Source organism: Peromyscus leucopus, chromosome 18, assembly GCF_004664715.2.
Source record: "Peromyscus leucopus breed LL Stock chromosome 18, UCI_PerLeu_2.1, whole genome shotgun sequence".
In the NCBI taxonomy this organism is placed as follows: Eukaryota; Metazoa; Chordata; class Mammalia; order Rodentia; family Cricetidae; genus Peromyscus; species Peromyscus leucopus.
The window spans coordinates 7,508,083-7,526,209 of NC_051078.1; the positions used below are offsets into that span (position 1 = coordinate 7,508,083).

The window sequence follows — 18,127 nt, forward strand, 5'->3', positions numbered from 1 at the left end:
TACGTCAGTGGTGGCACAAAAGGACACTAGCTGAGAGCAGAAAGCCAGAGTTCCACACCAGTGCTGTCCTCTGCCGGTGTGTGTTCTGCCTGGGCGGCTGTCACCTTGAAGTTCCGGCTGCCTAGCCCACCACGTAGAGGTGACCCAGCCAGCTTGACTGGCCCTCTGAACTGACGTCAAGTTATAAAATAGGATGATGCGTGTGGAAGTGGCTGTGTTTAAACCTGTAAAGAGTGACGCAAATGGGCAGGGAAAGGGGTGCCATTTTCACAAAATTGACTGCTCACCCACACAACCCCCTCAAATCCTGCCACACTCTCTGGACCCCCAAGACAGGTGACCCGAAGAATGATGGATGCGATGTTGTTCAAAGTTGTCACGGCTACAAAATCCCAAAAGCTCTGAGTGGAGCAGACGGACCGCCCCAGACGACACAAAGCCAAGCCCACGAGGCCACAGATGCCTCCTCCCATTCCAGGGATGGACCTGTGCCTACCTTCTTGCCTTCTCCATAAATGAGGGGAAACTTCAAGTCTTCATCCTCGATGGTTTTGTATGCCCTGGAGGAGGAACAAACCACATTGTAAAACAGGTTTGCACTCAATTAATGACCTCCGCCCTGAGAGGGGCTGCTAGGAGCCTCATGTTCCTAGGGATCCCATTCCTTGTACCACATTGTCCGCCTCTTTGTTTACACAGCCATTCTCTATTCTCCAGACAGAAGGGTGTGTGTGTGTGTGTGTGTGTGTGTGTGTGTGTGTGTGTGTGTGTTGTGTGTGTGTGCACGCGCACACGTACACCTTGACAAGCCAGGAAATACCAAGTCTTTGTATTCTTAAAGAGGGGGGAAGTTACTGTGATTAGTGAGAAGGGGAAATGGACCTCTGTTCCTAGTTCCTTGGCGATAACGAAGCGATCCAGGCACTGGCCCCTGCTTGCAGCCCGCAGCTGTGATCAACAGCAGTGCTCAGGGGGTAAATGGAGTGTGCACACCCTCCGAGAACCAGTTCTCACCTTCGGGGGATGTTTACATCAGACATCTTGCATCGGGATGATTGGGGGTGGACGGCACAGCGCCCGTGTGACCTCTGGATGAGAGTCAAGGTGGGTAGAAAACTGTTCCACAATAGCTTTCAGAGGGGCCATTCGCCACACGGAAAACTACTTGATACGTCACTGGTCTGCGGCAGACCGAGATGGCTAGATGTCACTGCTAGTGAACGAAGCCCTGAGTCCTAGATCTACCCTTAAGCAAGTTAAAAAACCAAACAAGCCGGCACCTTAGCCAGCTGGCTATCTATGTCCTTTGGCCAAAGCAGATCTACCTTTCTGCTTCGTTTTCCTCCTCTGCAAAGTGAGGACAGAGCACAAGACACAAAAGGCTCATCACAGAGCCTCTGCTCATTAAGGACCCAATTAAGGGCAGCTATTAGTAGACTTTAGCAGGTAATTAATTTTTCGTGTAACACTTCCCCTTTCTGCAAAATGGTGGTGGTGGCGGTGGCGGTGGCGGGGGAGATATTACTACTTATTCACCACCCCAGAATGAATGTGTGCTGGGGTCCTCAGGACTTCATTAATCAACCAAGGTCATACAGTTATTAGGAAGAGTCAGTACAGGCAGGGTAGGGTAGGTTTAGAATGTATGGAGAAAAACCCATTTATTAAATGGCCTCTCAGACCTATACTTTCGGCAGCTGGAGAGTGAAGGGGAATCAAATTTACGGACTCTCTTGATATACAGAAGCATGCAACCCAAATGAAAAGGCACTGAGAACAAAGTATGACGACGTGTGATAAAGACGACACACTGGACCTCATTCACTGCACGCTAAACCTGAAAATTCAAAGTTTTTTACCGAGTGTGCACCCTCACCCAAGGCGAAAGCAAGCATGCCCGGTTGTCCAGAGAACTATCTGGACATGCCGTTCTTTTCCGGGTTAGAGAATCGGTGCACTTGTGCCATCAAATCCACCCGGGTTCAAGTTCAGCACCAAGTAAGTGGGCGTGTCCTCTGGTCCTCAGTATCCACGTCAATCAAACCAGGCGAGTCGACAACGATGTACAGAGCTGAGTATGTGCTCAGCACAGCTATGCTCAGAGTGCAGGAAAGCCACCGCAGTTCCCGGCAGGTGAGCCCAGAGCAACCCAGAAATTGAATTTTCAAGAAAAAAACCAACAAAAAAACGAAAACACCACAGCATTTCCTTCCCTTAAACCTATCAAATTAACACAAAGTGGAAATTAGCCACTTGGCTGTTTAATATACTCACACGAACTATTTTAAACACTGCGGTACCTAGGCCACTTGGGGGAACAAATAAAGCTATTATTAGCATCCAGCCCCAGCTTAGGGATCAACTGGGTTGAGTGTTCTCAACATCGGCTGTATAATGAACCACCTGCCAAGGCTTTAAAGCATCGTGAGCCCCAGGCCACATCCCGGAGCAGACTCTCCGGAAAGGGACTTGGGCATCAGGTATTTTGTTTTTTGAAAGCTTCCCTGGAAACGCTAACGTACAGCCCTATTTGACTCTGTTGTAGACCGAGCTCCGGCGAGCTTACCTTGGAGGTGAATTAAGCGGTGAGGCCCTCAACATTTGACTATGGAGAGGAGGGGAAGGAAATGGGGCTGAGGAAGGCTCTCAAGTGGGCATGAGCCGGCATTCAAGATGCTGTGTGGGCGCGAAGACAGTCTCAGACAGGGAGGCGGTGTGGTAAGAGGCAGGCACAGGGGAACGGCCGGCCTTGGGATCCTAGTCCAAGGAGTTTGGAATTAGGAAGGAGACAGGCGGCAGCAGATCTAGAATTAAAGACGGGAAAGCACTCCCTAGAGACTGGCTATGAGATTCACCTGCCTTGGGAAGGCGGAGGGAAAACCTGTTCTCAGATCATCAAATCCTCTCAGGACACAGGCCACCAGGACCACAAAATCCATGTCACACAGCTCAGAAAGACAGACCCACCACACTGCCTTTGGAGCTGCTTACCCCGGCACCATGGCAACTGAAAAAATTCAACGTTATATTTAAGCTTATTAATTTATCCTTAGAACCAGAAAATTAAGGCCGAAACAAGGACCAGGTGGGTAGCTCAGTGGGTAGGCGGCATGCAGGAAGACCCAAGCACAGCTGGGAGGCGGGAGAGGGCAGATCTTAAGTTCAAAGGCACAGGAAGGTCATCCTTGGACGTACAGTGTATTCCCAGGCCGCCTAGGCTACAAGAGACCCCATTTCAAGATGAATTAAAACCAGAAATGAACCACCTTGGGAAAAGAAAGAGATACTCTGTTCCCACTGGTGTTGGCTTTCAATAAAACGTGAACCCTTTCCTCCTCCTCCGGCGACACACAAGCATACTCATTGTACTGCGGGAACGTACAACACTTTCTCCCACTCACTCTTGCCGGGGATCAAGTACAGTTCACGATATAAGTGGGCTTCCACGCGCCGAGGAATAACAACGCGAAATCCTCGGTACCTGGGGTGTTGCTTACTGCGGAGCGTGAGGGAGGCCCCGGAGTGCATCTCAGTCGCAAAAACCAAACAATAAACCAAAAAAAACCCTCAAGAATCAAAAGTTGGCAGCCAGATGAGAATCTGAATAGATTTAGGGCTAAGAATAATTCCGGCAGGTATAATTTATTGGGGCAGACTTGGGTAGTTATGTAGAGTTTCTAAAATCAGTCAGGAGAGCCCATCTTACTGATGGGGAAACAGGGTCAGGGAATGAAGCTACTTTCCCAAGATGACACATTAAGTGGATGGCTCTCAACCATTTGGAGGAAGGACTCCAAAGACGTAGGCTAGCGGGCTAACCTCTGGGGATGTTTCCTTCTGGCCAACAAGCCTGGAATGACATCACTCTGTGTGGGTAGCCAGCAAATATTTGATGAGGAAAAGAGAATTTTTGGCAAGTGGGGACAGAACACTTTCTGAGTGGCAAGAGAGCAAAGCCATGGCCTGGCAGCCGATGAAATCTACAGGAAGGAAGTGGGGTAAACAACGGAAGTGACTGGCTGGGTCCTCACACCTGTGTCTGATCCCTGTCCGCTTCATCTGTGGCCACAGAGGCAGCTTATCTCCATCCTTCAGAGGACAGAGATCCTCAGACCTCCGGGGCAGTGAAAGACTTCCTCCTGGTCCTGCCCACTTGCAAGACCCTGTCTAGTGTTACCCTTCATCATCCTCGTTCAGACTAGAGCATTCATGCTTCCGGCCTGTCCACAGCTCCCCTCTTCTTCACATAGGGGAGAGGAGGAGAGGAGAGGAGGATGGTGGAATTGGAGAGAGCCAAGACACTGAGCCAAGGTTGTCTGATGTTATAACCAAGAATGGATGGCCAAAAGACCAGTTCCTTTCTTCTAGATTCTAAGATTTGGAAAATTCTGTTAAATGAATAGAGAAAATTCAAAACCAGATCACTCACCAGCTTTATAATAATATAACCGATCAGGGATTTTAGTCCAGCAATCACTTGTTCAAAGACAGCAAACTTAAAAAGCATATGGAAGACTCTTAGATCACGCTTACATGTGGTCAACTCCTTTATGAATATTTATGAGAGGAGAATGAATACAAGGCTTATAAAGGGGTTACTACATTCTTGGCTTTTCCTACCCTCAGATAAACTTTTTTTTTTTAAAGTAATAGTTTCAGGCCAGGCATGGTGGCAAACACCTTTAATCCTAGCAATCTGGAAGCAGGGGGCAGACAGAGCTCTGTAAATTCAAGGCCAGCCTGGTATACATATTGAGTTCAGAGCTACATGGAAAGATGCTGTCTTCAAAACAAACAATGTTTCTGTCTGAGAACTCTAAAGACATCTGGAAGGAGCCGTCTCAGTGTCCTCTTCCTTAATTCTTTCAACTATGTTTCCTGGGACCTTGGGGACCATCCATCACCACTTACGCCACCATTTACTCAACACATTTATTAATCAAACATCAGAGCCTGTGACAGGGGACCCTCTGCGGGCTTTCTGGTCTGCCGGTGTCCGCAAGACTGCCACTTATCTTAAGTGAAAGCTCTTGAGATGTGGTCTAATTAAGAGTGAAATTATTCTTTTGATTCCTACCTTGTTCTTGAAAGATCAAGGAAACATGTTCGCACTATCTATATCGCCAGGGCATGAGGGGCTTCCCGGTCACAGATTGAGACTGTGAGTGAAAATAAACAACCACCACCACCACCAACCCCCAGCCCACAACCAAACAAAACAGACCCCCGGCCACAAGAAAAAGACCTAACAAGGTTTCCTTGGCGAAGTCTCACCTAGTTTATTGGGGCACACAGACTAGTTTACTTTGAATAAAGGACTCTTATCACCCTTATTAACTTTACCTTGTTAGCGTCAGTCTATTTATTGTTCTCACCCACTCAGAAATTTTGTTTTCATTTCTGTTTTCAGACAGGGTCTCGCTATGTATCCCTGGCTGTCCCGGAACTTGCTATGTAGGCCAGGCTGGCCTTGAACTCACAGAGATCCACCTGCCTCTGTCTCCAGAGTGCTGGGATTAAAGACGTGTGCTACCACACCCGGCTCAATTTCCTTTTTTTTTTTTTTTAAATTATTTTTTGTATTTTATGTATATGAGTATTCTGTCTGCATGAATGACTGCATGACAGAAAAGGGCATTGGATCCCATTAGAGAAGGCTGCAAGTTGTGAGCCGCCATGTGGTTCCTGGGAATGGAACTCAGGTTCTCTGGAAGAGCAGCCTGCGAGCGATCTTAACCACTGAGCCATCTCTCCAGCCTCTCAACTTCCTTTTTAATGCAAACAACAGACAGGTAGGCAGCTGTAGGGAATCTGGTCTGTCGCGAAGATGCTGGAGGTGGGTCTCCAAGCAGAGAGTGGACGATGAGACATTAATATTCACACTACTCAGAGCTACAAGGGAGTAAGCAGTGGTGGAGAAAGCATTCATCTAGGCCAGTGTGGTCCTCGAGGCATGGGCGTCTCTGAGACAGCTCTCGGGCTGTGTAGAAAGAAGCTCAAGTGGACTCTCTCTGTCCAAAAGGCTAAGAGAAGAAAAGATCAGGTTCCTTACAAGGGCAAAATCCATGCATGTGCCCCAGTTCAGTGATCTATCAGCCGGACAGCCTACCCCACAAGGAAAGATTGGGAACGGAGACTGACTGACTTCTCAGGCACCGTCTGATTCTGTCTCCAACTGCTGTCGCTCGCCTAGTTCCTCATACTCCGGAGGCAGGAGAGGTCCTTGCTGTTCCCGCCTCAGCCCCACTCTTTTAGACAGAGTTTCCACCCCTGTTCTAATTCAGCTCCCCATCTGTCTCCACCCCTTTGTCTCTCAGGACCCTGTCCCACCCTGACATGAGCCTAGGTTCAGCTTGCTTTCCTGGTCCTATTCCTGATGGATTCTCAGTAATTCCACAGATTTTTGATGGGGCTTTGGGAATCTCGGTTTTACTCTGGCCTTTCCTGATGATCATCCTTCTCTGCTCCCCATGAGCGAGCGAGCAAGCACCCTTGTAGCATGAATCTTAACAGGTCTTAATAAAACAAACCCAGAGCCAAGCATTGGGGTGAATACTGGAAGATCAGAGAGACAGAACAGGCCACAGCCACCTCATCTTGCCAATTCTTCAGCTGATCCTGTTTCCTCAGGCTGGAAACCTCTCAGTCCTCATCCAGAATGAATCTCAGCTGAACTGCTGCTCAAAAGCCTAAAAGCTTAACCAGCTCTAGTTCCTGGTCCTCACGCCTTATATACCTTTCTGCTTCCTGCCATCACTTCCTGGGATTAAAGGCGTGTGTCACCATGCCTAGCTGTTTCCAGTGTGGCCTTGAACTCACAGAGATCCAGGCAGATCTCTGCGCTGGAATAGTAGGATGAAAGGCGTGTGCTACCACTGCCTAACCTCTATGTTTAATATTGTGGCTGTTCTGTCTCTGACCCTAGATAAGTTTACAATATTTTGGGGAACACAATACCACCACATACCCTGCTCCAGCACATTACCCTCCTCCCTACCCCTCCTTCCTTCCCAGGACGCCACTCATCTCCGAGACTCACTCCCGAACCATCCCCCTCTCTTACCCTCTCCTTTTCTTGGCTCTTCGGCAGCTTCCTTCTGTGGCCCCACACTTGGAACGACTCTCTGGCTCTGGTTCTTCCTAATGTGATTCTACTGGCGACAAATACTTGATACTTCTCTTGCCAGCAGCCTAGAACTCCTCACCCTCCCAAATCTGAGTAGAACAAGGATTGAATTTTTTTTTTTTTTTTTTTTTTGGTTTTTTCAAGACGGTTTCTCTGTGTAGCTTTTGCGCCTTTCCTGGAACTCACTCTGTAGACCAGGCTGGCCTCGAACTCACAGAGATCCACCTGCCTCTGCCTCCCGAGTGCTGGGATTAAAGGCATGCGCCACCACCACCCAGCTTCAGCTCTGTTTTTAGATCCACCAGTGTAAGGATGCCATCAGATCTTGTCACACTGCCCTCTCACACCCTCCAATGGCTTCCCATTATACCACAAAGGACTCAAGCAGCCTTTTGAAAATCACTTCCCTTCCTCCAACCTCCTGACCTTATTATTTTTCTTCCACAGAGCAGCAATGACCATTGCCTAACAGCGTTGTTCTTTCTTACTCCATGTGACATTACAGATTGGAAATATTCTCTCCAGGTTCATTTTTTTTTTTTTTTTAATTTTTCTGGTGGCATTAGTTTTGAGACTGTGAAGGATCTAGAATGTGGGGCCTTGGCTAGGAGATGTAGGTCAAGAGGGGTTGGCCTTTGCAAACCCCTAGTTCTGGCTGTTCCCTGCTTCCTCGCTAGCTACCACCTGCTCCTGCAAAGACCTGGGCCGCTTTGTACCCTGCCCTCTGGGCTCGGATGGACCGCAACCATCTTGAAATCAAGTCCTCTCCCCTTTTAGGTTGTTCTGTGTCGTAGTCAGTCACAGCAAAGTGCAGAAGTCACAAATGCACTATGCTTTCTTTCCTACTGGTCTCCCACATTTCACGAGTTCTGTGAGAGCGGACATTCTTGGTTAGGTAACTGGAACGTTCCTGGTACCTGTAACACATTACGGGTGCCTAAAAAAATTATTGATCAAATAAGCAAATCGATGCATTCTACCTTCCCCAGTAGAGGCTTAGCATACCTTCCTGCTCTAGTCTCCTCTTCAGAACAGAAGCCAAGAACTTCCTTGTATGCAAAGGAAGTTCACAGTTCACAGTCTCATGAGTTCATGGTCTCAGGGGTGCGGGCCTCACCCATCTTCCTGAGCTCTGAGCACTTAAACTCAAGAGATCTCCGTGTAGTCACAGAGATCCTTCTATCTGTTATTGGGTGAGCGATTGCTATAGACCGCCTTCACCAAGAGCACATCTGACCGACCCCTGGGTCAGTTTTGTAATTTTCATCAGAAAAAGCTTTGCTCCTAAGATTTAGCCTGGCTGGGAGGCCTCTAATAAATCTCTCAGCATTGCTCCAGGCTCCCCCCCCCCCCCGCCTGCCCGCCCCACTCCCACTCACCTTCATATAACCCATCTATGAACACCCTCCTGATCAGGCACTGGTGCCCCGGGATGCTCTGTGCCTTTCTGCTGTGCGTTTGGTTGTTCCTCTAACAACGTGAGACCCTCGTTCCTCTTCCTGGGCTGCCCCACCCCTAGATCTCCCTCTAATCCTCTAAGGAAATGCCTTCTCTGGCCACTCAAAAGCACAGTGCATGCTTCCGGCTGCTCACTGTCCCAGGCTGCCCTTTGCAGCCTGCACTTAGCGCCCTGCGAATGGCATACGGTCCACCTCTGTTCTGAACGCGAGTTCTCTGAGGACGCGGGATTCTTTCTTCGGCTCTGACTTCTCCTCACACTGACAGTTGTGCAGGCTGCCACACACACGGTGCACAGAACCCAGATGCACGCTAACGGTCCGAGCGAATGAATGAAGGCCGCTCCTTCCTCCACCTTCAGCTAGTGAGTGTCCCTCTAAAATGATAGACCACTGGCTTAGCGTTTCCATTCACCTTGCCTTCAGCAGACTTCTCTCTGGCTGAAAATCAGAGCTAAGCTGTCGACTAGTAGTGCTCTTGATATTAAAAGTTCTAGGTTCCCAGCCAGGCGGTGGTGGCTCATGCCTTTAACCCCAGCACTTGGGAGGCAGAGACAGGAGGATCTCTGTGAGTTCGAGGCCAGCCTGGGCTACAGAGTGAGTTCCAGGAAAGGTGCCAAAGCTACACAGAGAAACCCTGTGTCGAAAAACAAAACAACAACAACAACAAAATTCTACGCTTTCTTTCATTACCTATACATATTAATAGATAGTTGCAAAGTAGTTAAAACATTTATAATTCTCCAAACGATTATTTTCTATAAGTAATTCTTAAACATCCTTTGGGACGGCCATTTTTAAAAGTCACAGTTCTGTACACTGTGTGCATATTAACCTCAATGTATATTAATTTACATACGTAAGCTTCGATAGTAACACAGTTTAAAGGTCTGCTTCACACTTGAGGAAGCATCTTAAGACCTGCACTGTGATGTCTAGCCGCAGTGCAGCCTACTTTGGGGGCTGAGGAAAGAAAATGTCTTTCTCAAGGACTTTCAGAGAAGTGAAATGATAAGAAGAGAAGGAGGGAGGAGAAGGGGGAGGTGGAGGAGGGGAAAGACGGTTAAAAAAAAAAAAGGAGAATGAAGCTCTTCTTAGTCTTTGGGGGAGTCCTTTGTGCCCAGCCAGAGGACCCCCTCCCCTGGGGGATGCATGTCTGAGTGGGTGCATAGGTGTGTGCAGACCAGAGGCCATCCTAAAGTGTTGCTCTTCAAGGGTTAACCATTTTGTTTTCTGAGACATGGTCTCTCACCTGAAGCTCACCAATGAGTCTAGGCTGGCTAGCCAACCTGTCCCAGGGCACCTATCTCTGCCTCCTTGGCCCCTGGGATTAAAATGGAGGATCTATTTGAATTTGGGTCTTCATGCTTACATAGCACAAACTTTACCCACTGAACCACCTCCCCGGTCCCTTACTGTGATTTTTTTGTTTTGTTTTGTTCTTGTTTTTTTTTTGTTTGTTTGTTTGTTTTTGTTTTTCGAGACAGGGTTTCCCTGTGTAGTTTTGGTGCCTGTCCTGGAACTCACTCTGTAGACCAGGCTGGCCTCCAACTCATAGAGATCCGCCTGCCTCTGCCTCCCAAGTGCTGGGATTAAAGGCGTGCGTCACGGCTGCCTGGCCTACTGTGACTTCTTAACTGGAGTCCAGAGTTCACACTTGGACATCATGCACATAGAGTACTTCTCACAGTCCCCCTTTTCTCCTAAGTTACGACCCCTCACTAGAAAAGAAGGGGCAGAAAAATTGCTCACGTGCCCTTAAACTGATTTTCTTAGCAAGACTTCAAAGTCATTTAAAAAGAATATGATCCCTTCTGGGGGAAGTGGAGGACTGTGTTTCCCTTTGGGGACGACAGACTCTGGACAGCCATCTTGTGATCTCCAGTGACACACAGCAGTGAGTCACATTCTTCCACTAACCTCTTGACGTCGCCTTGGACGTCTCTCTTCCCCTAGGACTGTTCTTCCTGGATCTTCTCCCCTTCTGGCAGAGCCCACTGTGGTGTGAGCTACAGCGAACCAGGCTCAGCGTCAGTGGCTTGGAAGGAAAACTGCAAACCTCACGTGTACCGGCTGCGTGAACCCGGGAAAAGTCCCTGCAAAATGCCTGAACTGGCTTCTTCTTGGGAGGATCCTTGCAAGCACTAAATGCAAATACGCCCTTTAGGAAGGCTAATCGACCTGCTAAGGAAGCATGGGCTGGGACTGTTAAGGTCCCGGGAACCTCATTCTTTCCTCCGTATAGATGTGGAGTTAAAGAGCTGGCCACCGGAGGCAGATGCAGCGCATGCCCATAGGGACCCCATCTTGCTAAGTAAGCAACAGACCCGCCCTGACTGAAGCCCCCTCTGTCAATCAATGATATATACGCCGGCGCGCACCTTTATCGAAACAAGCCCCAGGCCTCAGCAGGATGCCTGAGCTCTACACAGGAATCTACAGGGAGAATTGCTGGGTTAGTTTCCCTTTTAGGTGGAAGCCCACGGGCTGCCTCTCCAGGAGGGAGGAGAAAGCCACACGTGGTCTCTTTTCTTCAGAACGCGGAGTCCTAGCCTTGGCACAGGCTCTCTTCTCCAGGCTGAGCGCGCGCACTTGGGTGGAGGCATGGTGGGAAGAAGCATCCTGCCCTCGGGTCCCCACTGCTGCCTGCCTAGAACAAAGTCTCCACAGCCGCTCACGTCCCACGAGGCCCAGGAGGAAACCCCACACAGGCTTGAAGCCCAAATGCCCGCGGTGGCTCTCGGAGCTTGGCAATACCCCAATTAAGCAATACTGGAATCTGTCACGGCTCTCCCCTGACTGGCCCACCCCCCCACCCCCACTCTTTTTAGGCCTTCCTGGAAAAAGCCATGCGGGACTGGCAGCCACCTCATGCTTCTTTTTTTTTTTTTTTCCTGCCAGCCATCTGTATTTCCAAAGGCATCAAGCCCAGAGCTTGACCACAGAGTCTCGGAAAAGGAGGCTGCTTCCTGCTCCTGGTGTGGTTGGTGCAAGCAGGCAGCCAGTTCACCCCCTCATTGCTGGCTATGTGTGTGTGTGTGTGTGTGTGTAGGAACATATGCATGCACACACACATGCATGCATGCATGCACGCGCACACGCGCGCGCAAACACACACACACACACACACACACTCCTCCTTTATAGTCACAGCCTGGCTTCAAGGTGTTACAGAAAATCCTCAGATATATCTTAAACTTGCAAGTGGGTGGGAACTTGGCCTGCTGGAAAGATGGGTCCAGACAGTGGGGGATACTGAGTCTGAGGCAAGCTTTAACATGGGGAAGTTGTTTACTTCCGCACTCTGAACCTCCGTGTGCGTAGATGACGTGGTTGTCAGCCCTCTTCGGTCTCTCACCGAATACGAATTATTTTCAGACGGCTCCAACTTGGTGTTTGCTCCTGGGTCCAACAGAGATGCGTCAACTACGTAATAATGGCTTAACACTTACAGGCGTTGGCCAATATAAATGACACTCTAGGGACCAAAATTAGAGAAGAGTAGACTTATTTAGAGAGCCTCAGATTGACCTCACCAGGGGTCATATAACTGAACAGCTCTTGAAAATTGCTGGGGGCACATGTGTGTAGGAAGCCAGCCAGTCAGACAATCACATAAAAGGGAGGGGGGCGTCCTGCTCTCTCTAGGGAAGCACCCCCTAATGGGGTTTAAGGTCTGGTCCTAGAGAGGAAAGCTCCCTGGTGACAGAACTGACCCACCATCCCCGGGAAAACTCCTGGTGCTTCTCTTTCGCCCATCAGCATGTTTGAACTGGACCCTACCTGGAGTTCGGGGATTGGTAATCATACCTTTTCGGGCCTATGTACAACAGAAAGAGGGGGCGGTTGGAGATCCCCCTCTCCAAGCAAAGTGCCTGCTGCATGTGCTGGTTAGTCTTTGTTCCCCTGACACAGAGTAGAGTCACCTGGGAAGAGGCAGCCTCATGGAGGAATCGTTTCTATCAGGTTAGCCTGTCGGCTGTCTATGGGGGCATTTTCTTCATTAATTATTGGTGGGAGAGGGCCCCGCCCATGGTGGGTGGGGCCATCCATGGGCTGGTGGTGGTCCTGGGTTCCATAAGAAAGCAGGCTGAGCAAGCCATGGGAAGCAAGCCAGTAAGCAGCACCCCTCCACGGCCTCTGCATCCGCTTCCTGCCTCCAGGTTCCTGCCCTGACTCCCCTCTTCATGATGGACTGACTCTAAGGTGTAAGATGTTATAAATCCTCTCCTCCCCAAGTTGCTTTCGTTGTGGTTTTATCCCAGCAACAGAAAAGCAATCTAGGTTACTGCACAAGCGTGAGGACCCGAGTTCAAACCCCCAACACTCATGTAAAAGGAAAAAAAAAGCCAGGTACAGTGGCACACGCCTGTTACCCAGGCACTAGGTGGTGGAGGGTAGGGGACAGATGGGTTCCTGGAGCTCACTGGACAGCCAGTGTCGCCAAAGGCAAGCTTTAGGTTCAGCGAGAGACCCAGTTTCTAAACGGAAGAGCACAGTGTGATTGAGGACAATACCGGACACAAACCTCTAACTTCCACAGGTATGAACACACATGTACTGTGTGCACACATGTACCCAAACATGTACACAGACACACACACACAGACACAAACATGTACATACACACACCCACACCCCCCCCACACCCACACCCAAACATGTACACACACACACAGACACACATACCTGAATATGTACACACACACACACACACACAAACAACATGTACAGACACACACACACAAACAACATGTACAGACACACACACACCCAAACATGTACACACACACAGACACACATACCCAAACATGTACATACACACACATACCCAAACAACATGTACACACACACCCACACCCACACACACACACCCCCACACAGACACACAGAGACACACATGTATGCACACACACACAGACATACATACCCAAACACGTACACACACAGACACACATAGCCACACATGTACATACACACACCCACACCCAAACAACATGTACACACACACACAGACACACATACCTGAATATGTACACACACACACAAACAACATGTACACACACACACACATACCCAAACATGTACACACACAGACACACATACCCAAACATGTACATACATACACACATACCCAAACAACATGTACACACACACACACACACAGAGACACACATGTATACACACACACAGACATACATACCCAAACATGTACACACACACAAAGACACACAGAGACACACATGTACATACACATACACACACACACAGACACACATACCCAAACATGTACACAGACACACACTCCCTCCGCCCCCCACGAGAGAACATGAGAGCTGGATTTTATATTACTGGCCTCTCTATATTCTCTTGAGAAGTAGACTGGATTAGAGGAAAGGTGGTAAAATATATACACATATATATTTCTAGCTCTGGTATAAACAAGCATACATTACGCCAACATTTATTATTTTATATATAATACAGATGTCAGCATTTTCTTTCCATCCAGTGCCGCTTGGTTTGTTGAAAACTCTTCCCTTGGTACGCTAACTGGTTTCTCAGTCTATGAATGGGTCCCCAGCCACAGTGAGTTCTGGGTGAAGACACAGAACCTCTTCACGAGCTCCCGAACGAGAAGCTAAGGCTTTGAGCAGATCAAAACAGTAGGTTTTGTACTCATTCCTAATGTCTGCCGACAGTCTAGCCATCGGGGGCTAGGCCCAGGTGCTGGGATACGAAGAAAATTAAGTAAAGAAAGCCAAGGTCGTTTCCTGACTCACAGCCTTCGGCTGAGGAGCCCAGAGGCAGGGGCTGCAGAGAAGGCAAAAATGCTGAGAGTCCATTTCTGAAGACCAGAGTCAAGTGTGTGGAAACGAGAGCCAGTGCTATTTTGGGACAAATCATTCGGAATGACTCTTGGGGAAATTCCAGATTTGGAAATCATTTCTGACCCACCGCTTTCGTGGTGTGCATTAGCACTTGGCCAAAGAGGGCTTCGTGTTCTAATCAATAACATTAGCTCTCCCCACAGGCAGGCCTCAATCACAGACCCTCGCTTTTATGACCAACCGAGAGTGGTTTTAGCTTTCACTGGGACCATTCATTCCGAAACAAACACCAACTTCACTGACATGGGGCTTTTATGCATGACATCATGTTGATATATACAAACTCAGATGACCCAAACTGACTACCTAACCACAAATGGGAGAGAGGAAAAGACACAAGCGATTTCTAGTTACAGGGAATAGTCCCACTCGCAAGTGCCTCCGTGCCAACCCTTGCAACCCTCCACAGCTACTGTCTCTCGGGCATCAGGGCATCAGTATCACAGAGCATAGAGCCCTGCAGCTCCTGGGAGAAGCCACACTCGGGACGACACCAGATGACACATCTTTCAACACCCTCTACGCAAGGGCCTTGGACTGATAACCCCATACGGGCAGGGCCCAAGCACCTCAGAGAGTGAGCGGGTCCTTTTCCAGGTCTTCTGCTGGCTCTTAAAAGAATCATGAGCATTTTGGACAAGCCCCTCCCCCCAACTTTCTGTTTTAACAGACAAGCTCGCCCCCATCCCAGACTCTGGAAATGTGCAGTGAGACAGACACATATCCTTTGGGTTCCGAGTCACTCGTTCGCAGGGAAGAGGCACGGGTCTGGGTGAAGGTGCCTGTCCTTATCGGTAGGAGGAAAAGGAGGAACACACACTTCTGGCTCATGCATCAAGATGACCAAATATTACAGAGGACAGGGTGTGGAGACAGCAACTGGTTCACCCCACTCTTAACACTTTCCAGGTCGTTATGCAACTACCCTGGGTGGGGGGGAGTCTCGCTTTGTTCTATGCAAGGCTAGTCTTTCCATATATAATTCTTATAGTAACCCAGTAAGGGAGCTGGGGTTTTATCTTCATTTCACAAATAAGAAAATGCATGCATGGGGTGGGGCAGATGGCCCAATGGTTGAGACTCTTGTTGACCAAATGTGAAGAGTCGAGTCTGGATCCTCAGAAACCCACATAAGGCATAATGGACACAGCCACTCACTTGTAATTCCAGCCTTGGAAGGTGGAGCCGGTGTGTGTGTGTGTGTGTGTGTGTGTGTGTGTGATCCCCAAAGCAAGCTTGCTAGACTAGTTCTTCAGCAAGGACAGGCACAAAAATCTTACCTTCACTGTACGTAAGTCTTGGACTTGTCTGGATTTAAGAGGACCACAGTGATAGCATGAACTCTTTTAGGGTCTAGCACTGGGGTTTGCTAGCTTTCTGCATGGGTGCCTGGGGTGAGCTCGGCTCCCAGCGCTTTCAATTCAGCACCCTGCCCCACTGATTCCGAAGAAGCTCCCGGGCTACACTGGGTTAGCATTTCAACGTCTGTTATCTCGAAGCCAGCAACATCAATTTCTCACTCTCAAACTTAGTGGGCATGGAGAAGGAAAACAGTCCCAGCAATCTCCAGTAAGAGTGAAATATCCTAACCGGGGAGTGTGGGGGTGGAGATAACGAATGTGTTCTTGGCAGGCTGGTAAGGTACCTGGGAAGTCTGCAAGAGCACTGTGGTGCGTACTTCTCTGGAATTTCCTCAAAATAGGGTCCTGTGGATGTGCGGGAGACTGGCCCTTATTTTCTTCTCAATACGCCGCTGGTTCCTCCTGTCTTTCCTTTACAGAGACATCGTGCTCTTAAAGGAGGAAATGTAAGACAGTGCAGGTCCACCCCGCCTTTAGCACGGCTCTCGAAGCTGGGTGACACCATTCTCCTGTAAGTCCTGTCCTTACGCCGTGCACACTCCTGGGCTATGCGTCCTACCTGGTTGTTCTGTGGGGCTACCACTAGCAAAGCAATGATGTCTAGCTGACGCGCACCAATTTAGCTGTGTGAAACACTGAAATAATTACACACTGGCTGTGAAGTGACCGCCTAGGCCCAGCGAATCTCTGTACTCGGTGTCCTACGCAGAGTCCCCAGGATGCGGCAGTCAATAAAAGCTTAATAATGCCTAGTCCAGCAGGGGATTTCCAGGACCCTTGTATCCGCCAGGCTGCATCTATGTTCTCCATATTGATTATTAAAACATTTTGAATATCACCTCTGGCTTCTAAGTTCCCCAAACGCACATTCTGTCTCAACCCCTTGGCCTCTGCCTGTGCTGTTCCTTTGCAAACAATATCCATTCTGGTAGCCCCGGTCCTCTTGAGACCCGTCGGAATCTAGGTCTTTAGATTCTAACACATCCCTCTGCAGAAAGTCACTCCCAAACTCAATCTCCTCTCTCAAAAACAACGGCTTCCTCCACTCCCGCTTCCGGTCTTGTGTTTAAACCCTTGTTAATGACCTCTACATTCCCACATAGTAAATCCAGGCTAGCACTGGTAGTCTACAGACTACCACGGCCCTATGCGATCAGTTCCCTCCAATAGGAGGTCTTGATTTAGTCCTATAGATTCTTCTAGAATAAAAAGCACCTGACTAGTCAGTGCTAGGAAGAGCGGGGTTGATAGGAGGGTCTGGGCAGCACTGAGCGTCACGCTCTCTCAGACAACACAATGTCACCTGGGCTGTGCTGAGCCTGTCCTTCACTCGCCCTGCCGTGGGGCAGAGATACCAGCATACCCTGACTTGGCTTCAGACATCTGCATCTCTAAACTGCCTTTCGAACCCTTTTTGGTTTCTAGCCTCTCATTACCTTGGGAAACAAACATCTGAATGCATTCTGGATTATAAGCCCCCAAATCCTTCTACGAATGTTACACAGCTTACACACACACACACACACACACACACACACACACACACACTCACATCTAATATTATAGAATTAGACACTCCTCCAGCACTTAGTACAAGACAGTTTTGCTGGGCACCTGGCATATACATTCATAATATAACCACTATTTTGGTACTAGAATTAGTCCTCATATCACAAACGGAGGAACCACTGCTGAGTGCATTGGCCTGGTTTATAAAGAGCCAGCCATACAGGTGGTAACTGACCCAGCGAGCCAGCCCGGCTTCACCACACCTGTTCTCAATGCCATGTTTCATATGCAACAGGTATACAATATAGATCTGCAAAATATAAAAGCTGCGTTCCCCCCCCCCCCACTATGCTCTCCACACCCCCAAACCCCCAGTCTACTTCAACAGCAATTTCTGAAGGCCTGTGACATTCTCAAACGCTCCCAGGTGACTTGAAGCTGTGGGAGCACTGTGTGTTCTCCAGCCCCAGCTAGCATTCATGGAGGATGATGAGCTACAGACACAATCCAAGCGGTGGTATGGGGATGGCGTGACCCCTCAGCCGCTCTGAGGAGAAGAAAGGCAGGCCAGGGAAGCAGCCTGGCTACCTGAGGAATGGTAGGCATCCAGCTATAGAAGGGGAGAGCTGAGGGTGTGTGTGAGTGTGCACATGGATGCCCCATCAATAGGGAGCAAGATGGTGGGGCGCCCCTTTTCTTTCTCTTCCCAGTGGCCTGACAAAGCCCGTCTGTCTTGGCTAGCAGCCATTTGTAAAGACCCCACAGCTTCCCCCCGGCGGCCTG

The 18,127-nt window shown here is 49.1% G+C and overlaps 1 protein-coding gene across 2 annotated transcripts in view; it reads right to left on the reverse strand.

Moving 5' to 3' along the window:
* Ppm1h (protein phosphatase, Mg2+/Mn2+ dependent 1H) overlaps positions 1-18,127 on the reverse strand; it is a 271,465-nt gene that overhangs the window by 39,257 nt on the left and 214,081 nt on the right. For both annotated transcript variants that reach the window (XM_028869590.2, XM_037196732.1), the window contains exon 7: positions 497-560. In XM_028869590.2, coding sequence (XP_028725423.1) covers positions 497-560 — 64 coding nt within the window. The remainder of the gene's footprint in view (positions 1-496; positions 561-18,127) is intronic.